The 17,500-nt window shown below is 46.6% G+C and overlaps 1 protein-coding gene across 3 annotated transcripts; it reads left to right on the plus strand.

Moving 5' to 3' along the window:
- The first annotated feature begins 6 nt into the window (after positions 1-6).
- Positions 7-7,139, plus strand: pou2f2b (POU class 2 homeobox 2b). 3 transcript variants are annotated; one of them, XM_060064629.1, is made up of 10 exons: positions 7-68; positions 232-320; positions 715-864; positions 1,202-1,343; positions 1,544-1,695; positions 2,810-3,007; positions 3,602-3,855; positions 4,386-4,454; positions 5,165-5,238; positions 5,915-7,139. In XM_060064629.1, exons 2-10 carry the CDS (start codon positions 309-311, stop codon positions 6,247-6,249), a joined length of 1,386 nt encoding a protein of 461 aa, XP_059920612.1. In that variant the 5' UTR covers positions 7-68; positions 232-308; the 3' UTR covers positions 6,250-7,139. The 3 variants fall into 3 exon arrangements, with proteins under 3 accessions (XP_059920612.1, XP_059920613.1, XP_059920614.1); XM_060064630.1 differs by lacking the exon at positions 5,165-5,238 and having other exon boundaries at positions 5,915-6,112; XM_060064631.1 differs by lacking the exon at positions 5,165-5,238 and having other exon boundaries at positions 5,918-6,112.
- Positions 7,140-17,500: the final 10,361 nt, after the last annotated feature.

Here is a 17,500-nt window from a genome sequence, read left to right on the forward strand (position 1 = left end):
GGTGCCAGGCCACCCCCTCCAGTCCCCCGCCCACTTCCTCCTGCCCCAGACCCAACAGGGCCCTCAAGGTGAGCAGGGCGGGGCCGCCAGGGGCATCTGATCCTCTATAGTGTTCTGCTTGTGGGGCCTTTTCAGATGATCTGGTTCATTGGGCACATAACCCACATTATCATGTATTGACGATGAGGTCATTGGCTATCTGAACTGAACACTTATTTATTTTTTTACCAGGACTCCTGTCACAAAATCTAATTTCGCTATCTCAGCAAAACCAAGGGGGCCTGCTGTCCACCCACAGCCGGCTGGGGATGCAGGCACAGGTAGGGTCCACTCTGCAGCCCACGCCCAACCTTCACATGTAAATGAGCCTCACAAAGGCACACAAAGTCAGCTCTATTGACACAACCTCAGGCCTCTGCATCCGCCACGCCCTCTCTAACCCCTGCTCCTGTGTCTCTCTCTTTCTCTCTCTCTCCGCCTTTTGGAACTCTCTTTCTCTTCTCACTTCATCTCGCTGAGCTCTTTCTCTCTCTCTCTCCTCTCTCTCTCTCTCTCTCTCTCTCTCTCTCTCTCTCTCTCTCTCTCTCTCTCTCTCTCTCTCTCTCTCTCTCTCTCTCTCTGTCTCTCTCTCTCTCTCTCTCTCTCTCTCTCTCTCTCTCTCTCTCTCTCTCTCTCTCTCTCTCTCTCTCTCTCTCTCTCTCTCTCTCCCTGTAGAGGGATAAAGGTGTGGAGGTCGGTGGGGCGGGAGGCGGGGGCGGTTCGAGCTCCGTGACCCCTCACCCCGAGGAGCCCAGTGACCTGGAGGAGTTGGAGCAGTTCGCCCGCACCTTCAAGCAGAGACGCATCAAGCTTGGCTTCACACAGGTAGGCCCTGGGAATGTGTGTGAACGTGTGTGTATTTTTGCAGGTGCATCTCTGCGTGTCTCTTTAAGTATGTCCTTGCTTCATTATTTTTTTTTAACATAGATCTGTCTTTCCTCTTCTCCTCTTTCCTTCTCTCCTTCCTCCCTCCTCCTTCCTCTCTCCTCATTTCCTACTCCTTCCTCTCTCCTCCTTCCTCCCTCCTCTTTCCTTTCATCCTCCGTCTCCTCTCCTCCTCTCTGTTTTCCTCCTCTCCGTCTTCTCTTTCTCTTTCTCTTTCCTCTCCTCCTCCCCCTCCCCCTCCCTCCCCGCTCCGTGCTGTTCCCTGTCTCACCACTAGGGGGACGTAGGTCTGGCCATGGGGAAGCTGTATGGAAACGACTTCAGCCAGACCACCATCTCCCGCTTCGAGGCCCTCAACCTGAGCTTCAAGAACATGTGCAAACTCAAGCCGCTGCTGGAGAAGTGGCTCAATGACGCAGGTGAGACAAACACACGTTCATGCTTTTACTCTGAGAGGAGAAGTAGTGCTTGTTTTCTATGTTATGAAAAGTCAAATTGATATTCTTGCATACTAATATATGTGTGTGTGTGTGTGTGTGTGTGTGTGTGTGTGTGTGTGTGTGTGTGTGTGTGTGTGTGTGTGTGTGTGTGTGTGTGTGTGTGTGTGTGTGTCCTCCAGAGACCATGTCCATGGACAGCACCCTGCCCAGCCCCAGCTCCATGTCCTCCCCCTCTGGCCTGGGCTTTGAGGGTCTGCCCGGCCGCCGCAGGAAGAAGAGAACCAGCATCGAGACCAACGTCCGCGTGGCCCTGGAGCGCGCCTTCATCACGGTACATAGCCCTGCTAGACCTAGAGCGCCTAGACACTGACTCAATGAGTACACCATCCCACCGGACCGCCTAGACCTAGAGGACCTAGACACTGACACAGGGAGGCAGCCACCACTGGACTGTCTAGAGCTAGAGGACCTAGACACTGACACAGGGAGGCCGCCACCACACCGGACTGTCTAGAGCTAGAGGACCTAGACACTGACACAGGGAGGCAGCCACCACCGGACTGTCTAGAGCTAGAGGACCTAGACACTGACACAGGGAGGCCGCCACCACACCGGACTGTCTAGAGCTAGAGGACCTAGACACTGACACAGGGAGGCCGCCACCACACCGGACTGTCTAGAGCTAGAGGACCTAGACACTGACACAGGGAGGCCGCCACCACACCGGACTGTCTAGAGCTAGAGGACCTAGACACTGACACAGGGAGGCCGCCACCACACCGGACTGTCTCCAGTCATGAGGAAAACATTTAGCAAAGTTTAATTCATTTCAATAGAAATTTTAATAAATTAGAATTCTTAACGTTATTCTAAGTGTGATTACAGAAGAACACAATCTACAATAATTTTAATTCAGGGATACCCTTTTGTTGTTCCAAGATTTAAAGTAAATTGAACTACTTTAATTAATTTATAAAACCGCCTTTATCTGTCCAGCTTCATGTAAATATATGTAAATGCTCAGTCATGGAAAGGCTTATCCCGTAAAGTCTTACAGCTTGTTTTCACTTCACATATCATAAAACATTTACAACAAGCGACCCATTCATGCCAACCTGTGATGGTGCTACTCTCCTGGCCTGTGTGCCTTCCCACATCATCTGTGACGCTGCACTGTATTGTTTACGGCCCCTTGCTCGTTCCTTTTGTTTGTTCTTCCCTTTTTTAATCAACGTGTCGGTCTGACCTGAACTTCAAAAAACGAATAAGGAAACCCAGCCTTATGTCTCTTGCCTTGTTGTTGTAAACAATATTTATTCTTAATTACCTGCCTCGCATAATGAAGGTTGATGATGATGATGATGATGATGATGATGATGATGATGATGATGATGATGATGATGAAGATGATGATGCTGAGCCGCTCTCTCTGTTCTCCTGCCCAGAACCAGAAGCCTACCTCAGAGGAGATCCTGCTGATCGCCGAGCAGCTCAACATGGAGAAGGAGGTGATCCGCGTGTGGTTCTGCAACCGTCGCCAGAAGGAGAAGCGCATCAACCCGTCCAGCGCCACCCCGCCCCTGCCCAGCCAGCCCCCCACGGCCCAGGCCACGCACAAGACCCCCTGCTACAGCCCCCACATGGTACGACAGCCTCAGACCCCTGGATGTGCATGGTAGACCACTGTGGTCATTAACACTTTAAACACACACATTTAGTTAGGAGAGTAGAGAGATCTGTATTACATGTATATATATATATATTTTGAATAATTCAAATTGCAGCAAGCAGGGCAAAAACAGATCAATAAATTAAAACCAAAACTTGTAAAACATAGCAACAATGAATAACTTGTACAGGGCTGTATTACAAATATATGAAGTTATCTTTATTCAATGTGAAGCAGAAGTACACTGACTAGTTATCTTTTTAATTATTTATATTGTGACACTTTATGTTTGTGTTTACATTCTAGCGCTAATTGCTAACCCCCCAGACAGTTTCTGGTTGACCCACATTGGCTACTGGCCACAATGTCTACTTTAGTATTTCCCGTTTCTGCCTATGGTCAAAGTTGAGCACATTTTGTCAGTTGGGGAAGTGATGACTATCTTTTGTTATTGAGAGATAATAGCTCATTATTATACACCCTCCCCTCCCCTCCTCTCTCTCTCTCTCTCCCTCTCTCTCTCTCTCTATCTCTGGATCCCTCTCCATCTCTTCCATTGTCCACGCAGATGTCCAGCCAGCTGTCCCAAGCCGTGACGAGTCTGAGCAGCACACCAGTAGTGTCCACCATGTCCTCCATGTGCCCCCTGACCTCCAGCCTCAGCTCCACCCACCCCTCCCTAAGCTCCACCCACTCCATCTTGAGCTCAGCCCACCCATCTTTAAGCTCCGCCTCCTCCCCGGTGACTCCTCCCCCTGCACCTCCACGCAGCACCTCGAGCCCAGCCATCCCCAGCCAAAGCACACTCAACATCAACGCAGGGTAAACACACACACACACACACACACACACACACACACACACACACACACACACACACACACACGCGCGCGCGCACACACACAAACTGAATATAATGTTTCCGTTTCGTGTAGTCTGTATCTCTCTTCCATTCTGAGTTCAATCTTATTTAGTGTATTTTTGTTGGTGTTAGTGGGAAACTGATATTTCTTGCATATGTTAATTAAAACTATAGAAATCATGTGGATGCTGTATATGAAATATATGAACTATTAACTTCTAACTAACTTAACTACACCAATCCAAATAGATGCTGCATTATGGTCAGTTCACCTGCAGTTTGTCGTGAAACGGTTGACCCACAGACGGATATTTTTATATATTTGTTAGGTTTTTTGTAACACTATTTCCAACCCACCCATGCATGGCCCAGGTGGCAGCTACACCCCCCCCCACCCCCCCACCCCCCCACCCCCCCCCCCCCCCATGCAGCAGTGAGTGCTGGTTTAACCCGTGTGTCTGCTATGTGTGTGTGGTTCTTGTGTTCACAGCTTATGGCGCATGGGTAAAAAGAACGGTGACCTGTCTAACTACATCACTGATTTTGCTGCAAACTTGAGGTGAATACGACAGAATAACCAAACAAAAGAAAAACGCAGCCTAAAAAGAGGGAAAACTGTCCCTCAAAGTGCTGAGTGTTACGGAGCTAGCCTGTTAATAAACGTAACACATTTCAAGGGCCTCCAGCCTGTCTAGCGTCTTGGTGGTCCGGGCTGTAAACAGCCCACCGTCAGCTGTCCTGATGCTCTCCATTGGGGTGGAGGACTTATCCTCTGTGTGTCCTTGCTTCTAACCCTGCTTCTCTCTTCCTTTCCCTCCTCTGCCCTTCTGTGTGTTGGGATGTGCTCGTACATACATGGTTGTGTGTGTGTGTGTGTGTGTGTGTGTGTGTGTGTGTGTGTGTGTGTGTGTGTGTGTGTGCGTGTGTGTGTGTGTGTGTGTGTGTGTGTGTGTGTGTGTGTGTGTGTGTGTGTGTGTGTGTGTGTGTGTGTGTGTGTGTGTGCGCGTGTGTGTGTGTGTGTGTGCACGCGTGTATTTCTGGGTTTGTTAATGTGTTAATGTTTGCTCGGTGTGTGTGTATATGCTCGGTGTGTGCTTATGTATGGTTATGTGTTTGCATCTGTGTGTGTGTATGTGTATTTATGAATATTTGTTTGCTTGTGTGCGCATGTGCGTGTGTGTTTGTGTGTATGTGTGTGCATTTGCGTTTGTGTTTGTGTGTATGTGTGTGCATCTGTGCGTATGTTTGTGTGTGCGTGTGACACAACAGGAACACTGTGATGGGAGTTAACACAGGGCTGAACCAAGCTCTCCTGGGTAACAATCCCCTGGCCACTATCCAAGGTGTGTGAGAGCTCTAGGGAAATACTCAGGCTAGGGTTAGAGTCAAAATGGTCCAATAAATACACACAAAACACTGTATAGTGCAGAGGTCAAGGTCAAAGTCTTCTGGCAGAACAGATGCATCCAAGTAGCAACACCAATGTCACACACATTTTAACATGACAATGTATCAATATCTCGCAGAGCTTTTCCTACAGACTGATGTCTAACGTCAGTCTGTAATTAAAACAGTGGCAGTGTAGTAAGTGAAAGTAAAGAAGCTTCATCGAGTGTTGCACCCAGATAGATAGATAAGTTGTAAAGTGAAGTTAAGAAGTGAAATGTTCATTTTGTTCCCCTATCATTTCCCATTGAGTTCCATCCACCCTTACATCCAAATCCATCCCGTGTGTGTGTGTGTGTGTGTGTGTGTGTGTGTGTGTGTGTGTGTGTGTGTGTGTGTGTGTGTGTGTGTGTGTGTGTGTGTGTGTGTGTGTGTGTGTGTGTTTGTATGTTTGGGTCCATGTTCATGTCCACTTTGTTTTTTTCTTCTCATCTGCTCATCTTTTCATTCCATCCAGAAAACCACATCATGCAACTGTTTGATTGTAAATCTCCTCTACCCTGGTACTCACACTCTTTTCAAACCTCTCTCTCTCTCCTCTCTCTCTCACTCTCTCCCTTTATTTGTCTCTAGCAGCCCTAGCAGCCAGTGGTGGCCAGCTGCCGCTTTCCAGTCTTGAGAGTGCCAGCAAGATGCTGTTGGGGTGCGCTCAGGGTCAGGGAGGGGGGCTCCCTTCCTCCCTCTTCCTCAACCACCCCGCCCTGCTCCACATGGGCCAGAACCCCGGATTGGTCAGCTCGGCCCTGGCCAAAGCCTCCCACTCCTCCCTCTCCTCCCACTTCCCCTCTGCCAGCAGCATCAGCCCCACCCTCTGCTCCCCCTCCCCTTGCTCAAGCCCTGCCTCTTCCTGCTCCTCCAGTGAGATGGCGCACAGCCCGCCCTCTCTGGGAGGGGCCAAGATTGAGTGACCTCGCCAAAGGTCAATCAGAGAGGAGAAGGGGTAGGAGGAGGTAAAAGTAGGAGGAGGAGGAGGAGGAAGGGGGACAACGAGAACCTCGCCTTTCACACCAAAGCTATCTTTCTCTCTCTCTCTCGTGCTCTTCTTCCGTTTTGTTTCACGCCACGCCTCTCGCTCTCTCTCTCCCGGTCTTTCAATGCCAAAAAATACACAGAATGAAAGAGAGGAGAGAGGGAAGGAAAGCAGTGAAAGAGAAGGGGAGAAGAAAGGGGGAGAAGAAAGGGGGATGATTAAAACCAAAAATCTTTATCTATCCAAACCGACGGGGAGAGGAGGCAATGCGGGGAACCCTTTGTCCACACCGCTACCTGTGACCTCTTCCTCTCGCTAGACGTACCAATGACTCAGCTGACCGCTGAGACGGAAGAGAAGCGGGGCCACGCGGCAACAGCGCATAAACCAAAAAATACCAAGAAATGACAAAAGACAACCTTACGATGTGACCATGGAGCGGCGGCGAGAACAAAGGTGTAGAGGAGGACTGGGGTCGCTGTTTCAGGCGTCTTCTTCTTTCGCCGAGCTGCGGGTCCGAGCGAGGAGAAAAGAAGGGTGGATGTTTTAAACCAAAAATTTACCTGAGGAGTAAGAGGAGAAACTAACTGACAAAAAAAAAACGACAACCAAACCAAAACCCCAAATACCAAAAATACGGAGAGAAAAGCTTTATTCAAAGGACTTGTAAATACTAGAAGCTATCCAGGACCAGATCTCTACCACTTCTGCTACTACACACAAACACAAATGCACACACACACACACATACACACACAAACACACACACACACACACACACACACACACACACACACACACACACACACACACACACACACACACACACACACACATTCGCACACACACACACACACACACACACACACACACACACACACAAACACACACACACACACAACCACTCACCAGACATCCATGTCTGAATCATCTCGCCCATCCATTCTGCCATCGACTCATCTTGTCTTTCCCTGTCCATGTGTCTCTGTGGGTGAGAGTGTTATGCCCATGCTAGATTCAACTAGTCGGATTGTCTTTTTCTGTGAAGGGTCGTCGAATGAACCAAAGAGCTCCCACTGGTGTGAGAGCACCGTGGAGGATGTATAGAGGGCCATAGCATCTCTGAGAATTCAAACGATCGCCTCCTGACCTACCTCTGGTTTTTAGGGTGTACAATAAATTCTTGCTTCTTTGTTTTTGTTTTGTTTATCTATTCAACATTACATGAAGAGAGATGCCTCTCTTTCAGTGTCAGCCTTTTTTTAAATTTTATACTTAATGAATGCTATCATTTCTTATTTCCTTATCGGTTATTTATTAGTCTTGTCTATACAATCCTGTTCCTATTTATTGTGATAGTGTTAGCTTGGATGTGTGAGTCTTCCTCATTGTCGTTGTCACCATTGTCTTCCTCATAATCCTCATTGTTGATGTCCTCTTTTTCTCCTTATTTCACAGGGGTTAACTAAATAAAGTACCCGAAAGTACTTTTTAAGAGACTGAAATGCTATCATTGACTGTTCACACCCACACACACTTGAAAATACAATTTAGATAAAGTGGCCACCATTCTAAATGTGAAACACACCTGTGATTGGAGAACACCAGTCATAATCTTTCAGACTGGGGAATAAATAAGTCTATAAAGCCCAGTTTAGTCACAGTCGGGCCCTCGTCTCCACTGCTTTGTAGATCAGCACCGATAGCGCCCAGGCACCTCTCAATTTATGTCTCCTGATTCATGTGAGTTATCATCCCCACCCCCATCAATCCCATTCATTTCACTCAATCATTTTTCGCACTCATGCCGCTAATAATTCTTGTTGGAAAAACCAAAGCATTCGTACGGCTCGGCCCCTCCGGCGGAGTCCGGCCTCCAGATTTTACACCATGAGTGAACATGAGCAGCCCACGCTGTCCACACACCTGGACTTTGCCATTCGGGCCCCTGGTTCTTTAGCCCTCAGCTAGACTCCTGCTGCCCCCAGAGCCCCACCCAGGGGGGGGGAAGCTTTACTTAGGGGGAGGCCCGTCCCCTACCCCCCCTCCTCCACCCCCTACCCAAAGGGGGGAAGGGGCACGGATCTCACCCTAACTCCCCCCCACCACCCCCCCTTGATTGGTCGGTGTGCGTGCTGGGCGGTATCAGAGGAAAAAAATAACTGAAAACGAGGGCGACTGTAGTCAGGGGCAACGGGCGTCACACTTTTATAAGAGGATACCAAAAATAAACCCCAAACCAAAACCAAAAAGAAGCAAACGAACCCAAGGAACGACAGAAACAAACCAAAAAGAGAAAACTAACAAGCAACCAAATATGGGCTGGAGGGAGGAGAGGGCAGAGGGGGCTACTGCAGGTCTGAGAGGAGTGGACGCAGCGATCCTGTCTCCCTGTGTCTGTCTGCGAGCTTAGGGCTTTCGCGAGCGCTGTTGACTCTGGAAGCCGTGCAGTGTTGGTTAGATTAGAGGCATGGTGAGACGGACAGGCAGACAGACATACAGACAGAGAAACGGACTGGACAGGAAGTCCCTCCCCTCCTCTTGCCCCTCTCTCCAGCGCAGCTCCCTGGTCCTGGATGGAGTGCGTAACGCCGATGACCTCAACTGAACTGAATCTTCTTAAAATCTGTTTTTATTTTTTTGTTGGTCGCTTCTGATCCGGGTTTTAATCTTTAACTCTCTCGCTGTGTCTATTGATGCCGTTTTATGTACTGTACTTTAGTGCTTATACTCATTTGGAATAACGTACTCACTTAATTACTCTACAAGAGCTTATTCTTCTTTTGATTTATTTTGTTTGTAGTCGTGCTAGAGATTTTTATCAGGTTGGTTGGAAAAATACTGTGAAAATTTAACTTCCAGATTTTTATTAGACAAAGGAAACCGATTGTCTTGGCAGATGAAAAAGACAAAAACAAGGCCAAAAAGCAAAAATTGACTAAAGCGAATAAAAAACGTACAATTTCTAAAACCAAATATTAAACTAAAACCAAAAAATATTACCATGAATACGGAAAACAGACATGTTTACTCACTGCCCTCCCTGCGTCCGCACACGGGCTCAGAAGTAGGTTAGCTGTGATTTGTCTGAGGTGTGTGTCTGTGTGTTTCTGTGTATAAGTGTCAATGGGAGACCAAATGATGAAAACAACCACTGAATTAGGGCCTCAAATGATGATGTCTTGTCATGAATTACCCCCCAGCCCCCTATTGAAATCAAAAACGTAACACAAGCTTATACATACAGTATACACGTAGTGCCAAGGTTGCACCTCAGCCAGGTTGACAGTGGAAAAAGATGGACTTCATGTATCCAAAGAATATTTGGTTTGTGTTCATATACCGTTTGACACGCAAGACTTGTTCACCAAACCAAAACGCGCGGGGTCTTTGAACCCCTCGCCCTCCACGTTGACTCTTAGACGGAATGTATCTGTTAGTGCTTCTATAGATTTTGTAGAAAAAAAGATCTATGTTCTACTGCTTACTTATCGCTAATGTATTAAATGAAAAAAAAAAAAACTTATAAAAAAGTCTTTGGGAAAAGATCTTAAAAAACATTGATGATGATGATGACTTGATTTTAGACCAAAAAATTTAACTATCTCTCTTTGGCCTTTTTTTCTTGTCAAGATGATTTAGACTTTGATTGTACTATTTATTCAGGGTAGGGTCGGTCGATTCTTTTCTTTTATTTCTTCTGTTATTTATTGCTTTGTCAGTTTTATTTATTTATTTATAGAGGTGCTTTTTTTACTCTGCAAAATATTTTCAAATATGTTATGTGAAGGGAATTTTCTTGCCCCCCTCCTCCCGCCCTGCTAAAGCAACCGTGTTTCTCACTTGTTCAAACCAAATAGTATCTGAAACGCAACCCCCGGGGTCGCGTACACGCCTACCTGTGGACACCATGGCTAACCGGAACTGTTGGTCGTGCCATGGTCTCTTCCTCGTACGCACCACTCTGCCCTTAAAGAGGAGGGGAGGGCGCGCAGGGCGGTGGGGAGAACCCCGCGTCTCGACCGGAGCACCCCAGGGCATGTGAGCGGGCCCCCCCCCCCCGGTCTCTAGACGGACTGAACCAGCGGTAGTCTTGAGTGTTTTTGAGGACGAAGTTCATTTTTTTCACAAACTGACCTTCTTGTCTAATGGATGGGGGTAGATTTAAATAGATAATGGTTAGATTTGAACTAATAGAGAGATAGAAGAGATTTAGCCCCAAAACTAGCATGATCTGAGCGGTAGCCGTCGATTTTGGGGTGCTTCTGTGCGACGCTGGGGTTGCTTCCACCCCCTCTATGAACGTGAAAGCTTTACTTGACTACTCCGAAAACAAAAAACAATAACAAAAACAAACAGCAGCAAACCAAACCCAAAGAGTGAGATGATGAGTTGTTTCAACGGCTGAGGGAAAGAGAGACAGAGAGGGAGAGTCAAGTGCGCTGGAGTAATTACCCTCCAACCTCACTATATCTCTCTCTCTCACTCTCCCTTCCTCTTGTCTGTTTGCCTATTATTTATTTTTTTCCTTTCTTTCTTTATGTTGGTTTGAACTTGTTTTCCCATCCGCTGTAGGATGTAAAAGAGAGATAGTTCATCATATACCTCATATTCTTTGATGATAAACCAAATAGATGAATGCTTTTAAAAAACAATAGTGGGGTTGGAGCTTGGGACTGGGGTATACAGGTGGGTGTCTGAGGTGGTTGTGTGTGTCTTTGTGTATGTGTGTGTGTGCACGCAATGTGTGCTTGTGTCAGTGGAAGCAACCGACACAGTAAGGCGATTCCAACGGTAATTTTTTAAAAGGGAAAAGCCAAACAGGTGATGATGGTTTAGGACAAAAGAAGGCAAAACAAACCAAGAATGAGAAGATAAACTTTCCTCTCTGTGACCCCCTGAGGGGCAACGCCCGACAGCATCAGCCTTACTTTGTCTTCCAGTGTACACACACTCATCCAAACACACACTCACCCACAAACAAGCATACAAAACCAACACACAGATTCACTCACAAGTAGACACACACAGACTATATCCCCCTGAAATCCAAAAACCCTCTCTCTCTCTCTCTCTCTCTCTCTCTCTCTCTCTCTCTCTCCCTGTCTCACTGTTCTCCCTCACTTGCTCACCCCCCCCCCTCCCCCGTCAATGGGTGGCCATTTACAAAACAGAAGTCTCTGGGGCAGACCTAGGAGCAGCCGAATGCAGTCTTTAATGGTTTAGGTTCTACTTCCAACAGGCTTTTTTCTATTCTTTACCATGGCCTTCACTGAGCCGCCTCTTTTCCCCTTGAAAAGCTTTAGCAGAACGCTGCTCTCGTCTGCCTTTGGTTTGTTAATGCCACTCACCCGCTGTTGTACCAGTGCCCACCGGGCTCACAACAGGTGGGGGGGAGGGGGGGGAGCTCGGGGGAGGAAAGTAGGAGGAGGGGGGGTCAAGGGGTGGGTGGGGGTGGGGGTGGGGGTGGGTGGAATGGGCGAGGCCGAGGTTGCTAGATGACACACATAAGAAGCTGACTCATGGTTCCATGTGTGCGTTGAGATGGTGGAAATAGACTAGGAGAGTTGTCATATCAAAGGTATTTGAGGAGGGAAAGAAGAAACTACTATCCTCTCTCACTCTCTCTCTCTCTCTATCGGCCCCCTGGTTGTCACGTCAGCTCTATTCTCAAACCCTCCTCTTTCCCCATAAGTCTTGGATCGTTGCCTCGCTCCCTCTGTATTTATCTAATATTGGTTGAGGATCAGGTCGCTCATGAGGTGGGCTTACGACTCTATCAAGCCACTGGGTTTCTGGAAACCAAGAAAAAGCAAACAGGCATTTTTTTTCCTCATCTGTAAACTTCAGGGTGGAAGGGGACTGTGTTTAAACGTGCCGGGTGTCTGTAGCGGGGATACCCCCTTAGAGAATGATACCAAAGTTAATGCCCTGCTCAGCGACCCGGAACCGGAGCACACAGACTTTAGAATCCCCCCAGGTCCACTCAAATGCCAATTCTGAGCAGTAGCCATTGATCGCTCACGTTAACCACCTCATGTTTCTGTAGCGCCGCAGACTATTGCATCCTCCTCCCCGCCTCAGAGCCGCGGCAGCAGTCAGTCACCGTGAAATGCACGGATCAGTGATTGAGCTTGTTTATTTCAAGATGGCCTCCCGGAGAAATAATGTGTTGAAGAATGGCCGTAAACATCAGGGCTAGCCGTGGAAGATGCGATAATTCAAAAGATAAAGCCCAAAAAATGATAGCACAGAGCTGACAATTACTTTCCACTCGCTTTGATCATCAACACACACATTGACACACCCTCCCTCTCTCTCTCTGCCTCTCTCTCTTCCTATGCCGCTCTCTCTTACAATACAGCTTTAGTCCAAAGGTTTTCAAGCAAGACGGCAGTCAGATGTTAAAGAATAAAACCAAAGAATTCTACCTTGACCTTCTCTTGAACACAAACCCATCGACTGCTTCTCCTAGCTCTCCCTGTCTCTCTCTCTCTCTTCTCTCCTTCTCTCCCACCGGTTTCCTCTGTCACCTAGTGAAACGGCCTCAGAAGCGATAACCTCAGCTATCCAAAGGAAAATCAGAATAATAATATTGATGATGATGATGATGATAATAATGATGATTTACTAAGATAATGACCATGAAATGTATATTTTTAAGTATCTGTCTTTGGAAAAATAATCTTAAGCTTCTCGTATTTCGGGTGATCATGACAGTCGTGATGGTGGTGATGATGACGATGATGATGAAGTTTCTCTTGGTATCTCTGTAGCTGTTCTTCTGATCCTTCTTAAGTTTGTGTCTTTTCTGCTCATGCTGCCAGGGTACAGCAAACTACCCCCCCCACCCCCGGCCCTTCAGTTGGTCTTCCCTCATGTGTTTTCTTCAAATGTCTGTCTGTCTGACCCCTGTTACTGTCTGTTATTGTGTCTGTTTGTGTCTGTTTGTGTGTGTGTGTGTGTGTGTGTGTGTGTGTGTGTGTGTGTGTGTGTGTGTGTGTGTGTGTGTGTGTGTGTCTGTGTGTGTGTGTGTTTGTGTGTGTGTGCATGTGTGCGTGCATGTGTGAGTGTGTGTGTGTGTGAGTGTGTGCATGCGTAGGTGTTTGTATGTGTGTGTGCGTGGTTGTGTGTGCATGTGTGCATGCGTGCGTGGGTGAGTGTGTGTGGTTGTGTGTGCGCATGCGTGAGTGTGTGAGTGTGTGTGTGTGTGTGTGTGTGTGTGTGTGTGTGTGTGTGTGTGTGTGTGTGTGTGTGTGTGTGTGTGTGTGTGTGTGTGTGTGTGTGTGTGTGTGTTTGTCAGGCTGTGTGCATGACAGAGAGAACAAGTCAAACATTGACAGGGGGTTTTCCTGGGGATCAGACATGTTCTCCAGTTGTGATTTTATCTGTCAGTTGGCGGTTGGAGCTGTAGGGTGGGAGGTGATGACACACATGTCTGTATGACGGCTGGAGCGGGGCAGGAGGATGGGCGGGGTCAAAGGGGGCGTTGGTTCCTGGAAGGGAAGAAGCTATTCCATGTTAGGAACAATCGTCTGCACAATTGTTGACTGTCCTGTAGTTTACAGCATGCAGCCCCAACAGCCGACAGTTGTTCCTGTGAATGTGTGTGTGTGTGTGTGTATGTGCATTTATATGCTTATTTGCATAAGAGGATAAGTGGATTTTGTGGGTGTGTTGGTGTTTGCTTAGGACTATCTGTGTGTGTGTCTACACGTGCATGTGTGTGTCTGCGTATGACTATCTGTATGTGTGTGTGTGTGTGTGTGTGTGTGTGTGTGTGTGTGTGTGTGTGTGTGTGTGTGTGTGTGTGTGTGTGTGTGTGTGTGTGTGTCTGTGTGTGTGTGTTGGTGTGCGTGTGTGTGTGTGCGTTTGCGTAGTGCTATCTGTGTGTATGTATGTGTGTGTTTATGTGTGTCGGTCAGTGTGTTTGTGTGTGTGTGTGTGTGTGTGTGTGTGTGTGTGTGTGTGTGTGTGTGTGTGTGTGTGTGTGCGTGTGTGTGTGTGCGCCTCTATTCCCTCTGTCTTATCCATCCTGTGAGCAGTCCTTTCCCCTTTTTTGTCTTTTCCTTCTTCCTTGTGGTAGCAAGTTAGCCTTTTAGTGTATTTATCCTGAAAACCAAAAAAGATGCTGAGTAATTCTGCTTGTTCATTGTACAGTGTTGTTCATTTTAAGTCATTTTTGTAACTGAAAGTGTTTCATTCATCCAAATAAAAACAGGAGACAAAATCTGTACAGATTAACATTGCCTCTCGTCTCTCTCTGCTTCTTGAACTATTTCTGTTTCTGTTTTCAGTTTACAATTATTTTTCATTTTTGCATTTCATTTCCTCCAGTACAAAATTACCAAGGCCGTCGTGACATTTTCACACCACTAGATGGTAGTATACCTCTTTTTATTTTCTGTGGTACGTCATAAAAACGGAATCAATTCATTTATTCGGTAAACCAGCAAGAGCACATAACCAAGTGAAGTTGAACTACAACCCCTCCCAATGCGTCTCAAATTGAGTTAGAAAGGTTGAGAAAAACAGAGACAGATTTCCTGTCACGATCTCACGTCCTGAGTCACCTCACCGGGAACCAAGTTCTCACCCAGAACCACCGGGAAAGTTGAAGAGGAGTCAGACCATCTCTGTGTCACCCTATTTTGTCTCTCCCCGTTTTTCTATATTTCCCAAACTGTTAACTGAGTCAGAAGACATCTGCTCATTGACAATCAACATCACTGTTAATGATGTTGATCGTCGCTGCATTAATTCTTGCCTTGCCCCTGATTATACATGCATGAACCGGTTGGTGAGCTGCTATACAGTTTTATTCATCCGGCTCACTGCCCACGGCTGTCTCTGATTGTGCTGCTCTTTACTTTCCTTAATTCACATCACATTTGACATCTTATTGCTCACCGCTCTCTCCCTCATTGGACTCGACCACCACCGTCACCACACCGCACCACCAGTCCTCCGTTCGCCTCTTCCCCTGTCCGTCGGTGTAGCGCCGCGGTAGGTGGGTGATTAGTTAGGGTGTTGGGAGAAGTGTGACAGCCTTCGCGCCCACCTCCACGTTGAGTCACGCCTGGTGGCTGAAGGCGGGAGATCTCTCCAAACGGTGACTTTATGGGGCGAATCTGCCGCCACGCAGTTTGTCTTATTAACAGATAACTGTGCGTTCTGCTGTGATTCTCTATTTGTACATTACTCCATTGATATATTTTTAATTAGGCTACGAACCGTTGTGAATGTTTTTTTTTTACCTTTTTAACTTTTTAACTTACATGTTTTTCAATGATGCATTTATTTGTTAAAAGCAAATAAATACAAAACTATCGTTTTTTTGCATCCAAATACCCTCAGCTACCCGTAACTATTTTTTAGAGTGAAAACCACCTGAATGCGCTGAACACTTTGAACATTGTTGTGGTAGTGGGTCCATTTGGCATCTACATCCACTTATATTTGTGAAAGTCACTACGTGTGACTGGAAAACCAGGCCACATGCAGCAGGTAATTTGAGAGCCACATATCTGGTTATATGAGGAGTCACTTGACACATTAGTAGCTGCATTACGTTTAAAATGCTACAATAAAGGTAGCTGTAGTCGATAGCAGGCCCGTCCTCAGAGCACCAGCTGTCACTACCACCAGGAAGTCTGCCAACGTGCACGTGTACCTGCTTGAGTGATTGCAGTGTGTGTGTGTGTGTGTGTGTGTGTGTGTGTGTGTGTGTGTGTGTGTGTGTGTGTGTGTGTGTGTGTGTGTGTGTGTGTGTGTGTGTGTGTGTGTGTGTGTCCGTGTTAAGAGTTCATTAGCACGTTTACATCAATAATTCAAACATTCTAATACAAATATGATACTGGAGCTTTGACTTTGAAAGAGTTGGGCGTATCCCATATTCTCCAGTGTTTTGTGACATTTTTAAAGAGCTAGGCACAGCCTTAAGCCACAGGCCGACCTAGGGCCACACACTTGTTGAAGTGTTACAGTAGGCTACAATAAGGACCTCAACAGGCCTTGATAAGTAATGAAGACACCAAACTACTAAACTATTTCAAGAAGAGATATCAATTTTCAAAAGAAATAGTATACAAGGAAAGAAATAACGTCTAATGACCGTGGCCCAACAGTTAGTGGAGAGGAAAGATTGAGTAGAGCAGAGGCAAGGCTGATCTTCTGGACTTTCTACGAACTACATCCTTCTTAACAACTCAGAAATAGTAGGGATGAGAATGGCTGATAGTACTAGTAATATACAAAAATATGGTGAGGAGGATGATGATAATAGCGTGCGGGATTTGTGTGTCCGCGTCTGGTAGATGTTGTTGAGGGCTGAGTGTAAAGGAGCAAGTGACTATCAACAGTCCCTATCCGGATCATGTGTCCCAGGGCATCTGTGTGTCTCTGTGATTAAGGCTAATAGCTGACATACCAAATGTTTTGACGTCCCATCGTCACATTGTATTGCGCTTAATGGGTAAAAAGATGTATCATCGCGTTATGATATCTTAGCTGATATCGTCAGACATAAAATTTGATTTATTTGGTTTGATTTAAAAAGAAGAATCTCTAATGTGACTAAGTTGTGAGTCAACGTGAGAGTTTGTGTGTGTGTGTGAGTGTGTGTGTGCGTCTGTGTGTGTGTGTGTGTGTGTGTGTGTGTGTGTGTGTGTGTGTGTGTGTGTGTGTGTGTGTGTATAAGTGTGTGTGTGTGCGTGTGTGTGTGTGTGTGTGTGTGTGTGTGTGTGTGTGTGTGTGTGCGTGTGTGTGTGTGTGCGGGTGTGCGTGTGCGTGTGTGTGTGTGTGTGTGTGTGTGTGTGTGTGTGTGTGTGTGTGTGTGAGAGTGTTTGTGTGTTTGTGTGTGTGTTTGTGTGTGTGTTTGTGTTTGCGAGTGCACACGTTGGTACAACTTTGTCCTAGTGCCAGTGATGTCACATCCTTGGGGGGTAAATCACTAGGCAGGGTGCCTTGTTGTGTAGGTTTCAGTTTGTTTCGTGCATTTTATATTTTATATTTATATTTTTTTGTTTGTACTTAATGTAGTATATATTTCACTAATTTGTTACTGTTCATGACACTACCAATTATATTTAGACAGATAGATGGACAGACCACAAGTACAGACGTGAATAACAGTAAGGATTCCTTGGATGTATACCATCGTTACGATGGTATACATCCAAGGAATCCTA

This window comes from Gadus macrocephalus, chromosome 11, assembly GCF_031168955.1.
Source record: "Gadus macrocephalus chromosome 11, ASM3116895v1".
Lineage (NCBI taxonomy): Eukaryota > Metazoa > Chordata > Actinopteri > Gadiformes > Gadidae > Gadus > Gadus macrocephalus.

Excerpts from the sequence above, each read along its gene's own strand:
- pou2f2b (XM_060064629.1), top strand. Across the intron at positions 3,008-3,601 it reads CCTGCTACAGCCCCCACATG|ATGTCCAGCCAGCTGTCCCA; the intron begins GTACGACAGCCT and ends TTGTCCACGCAG. Across the intron at positions 4,455-5,164 it reads GATTTTGCTGCAAACTTGAG|GAACACTGTGATGGGAGTTA; the intron begins GTGAATACGACA and ends GTGACACAACAG.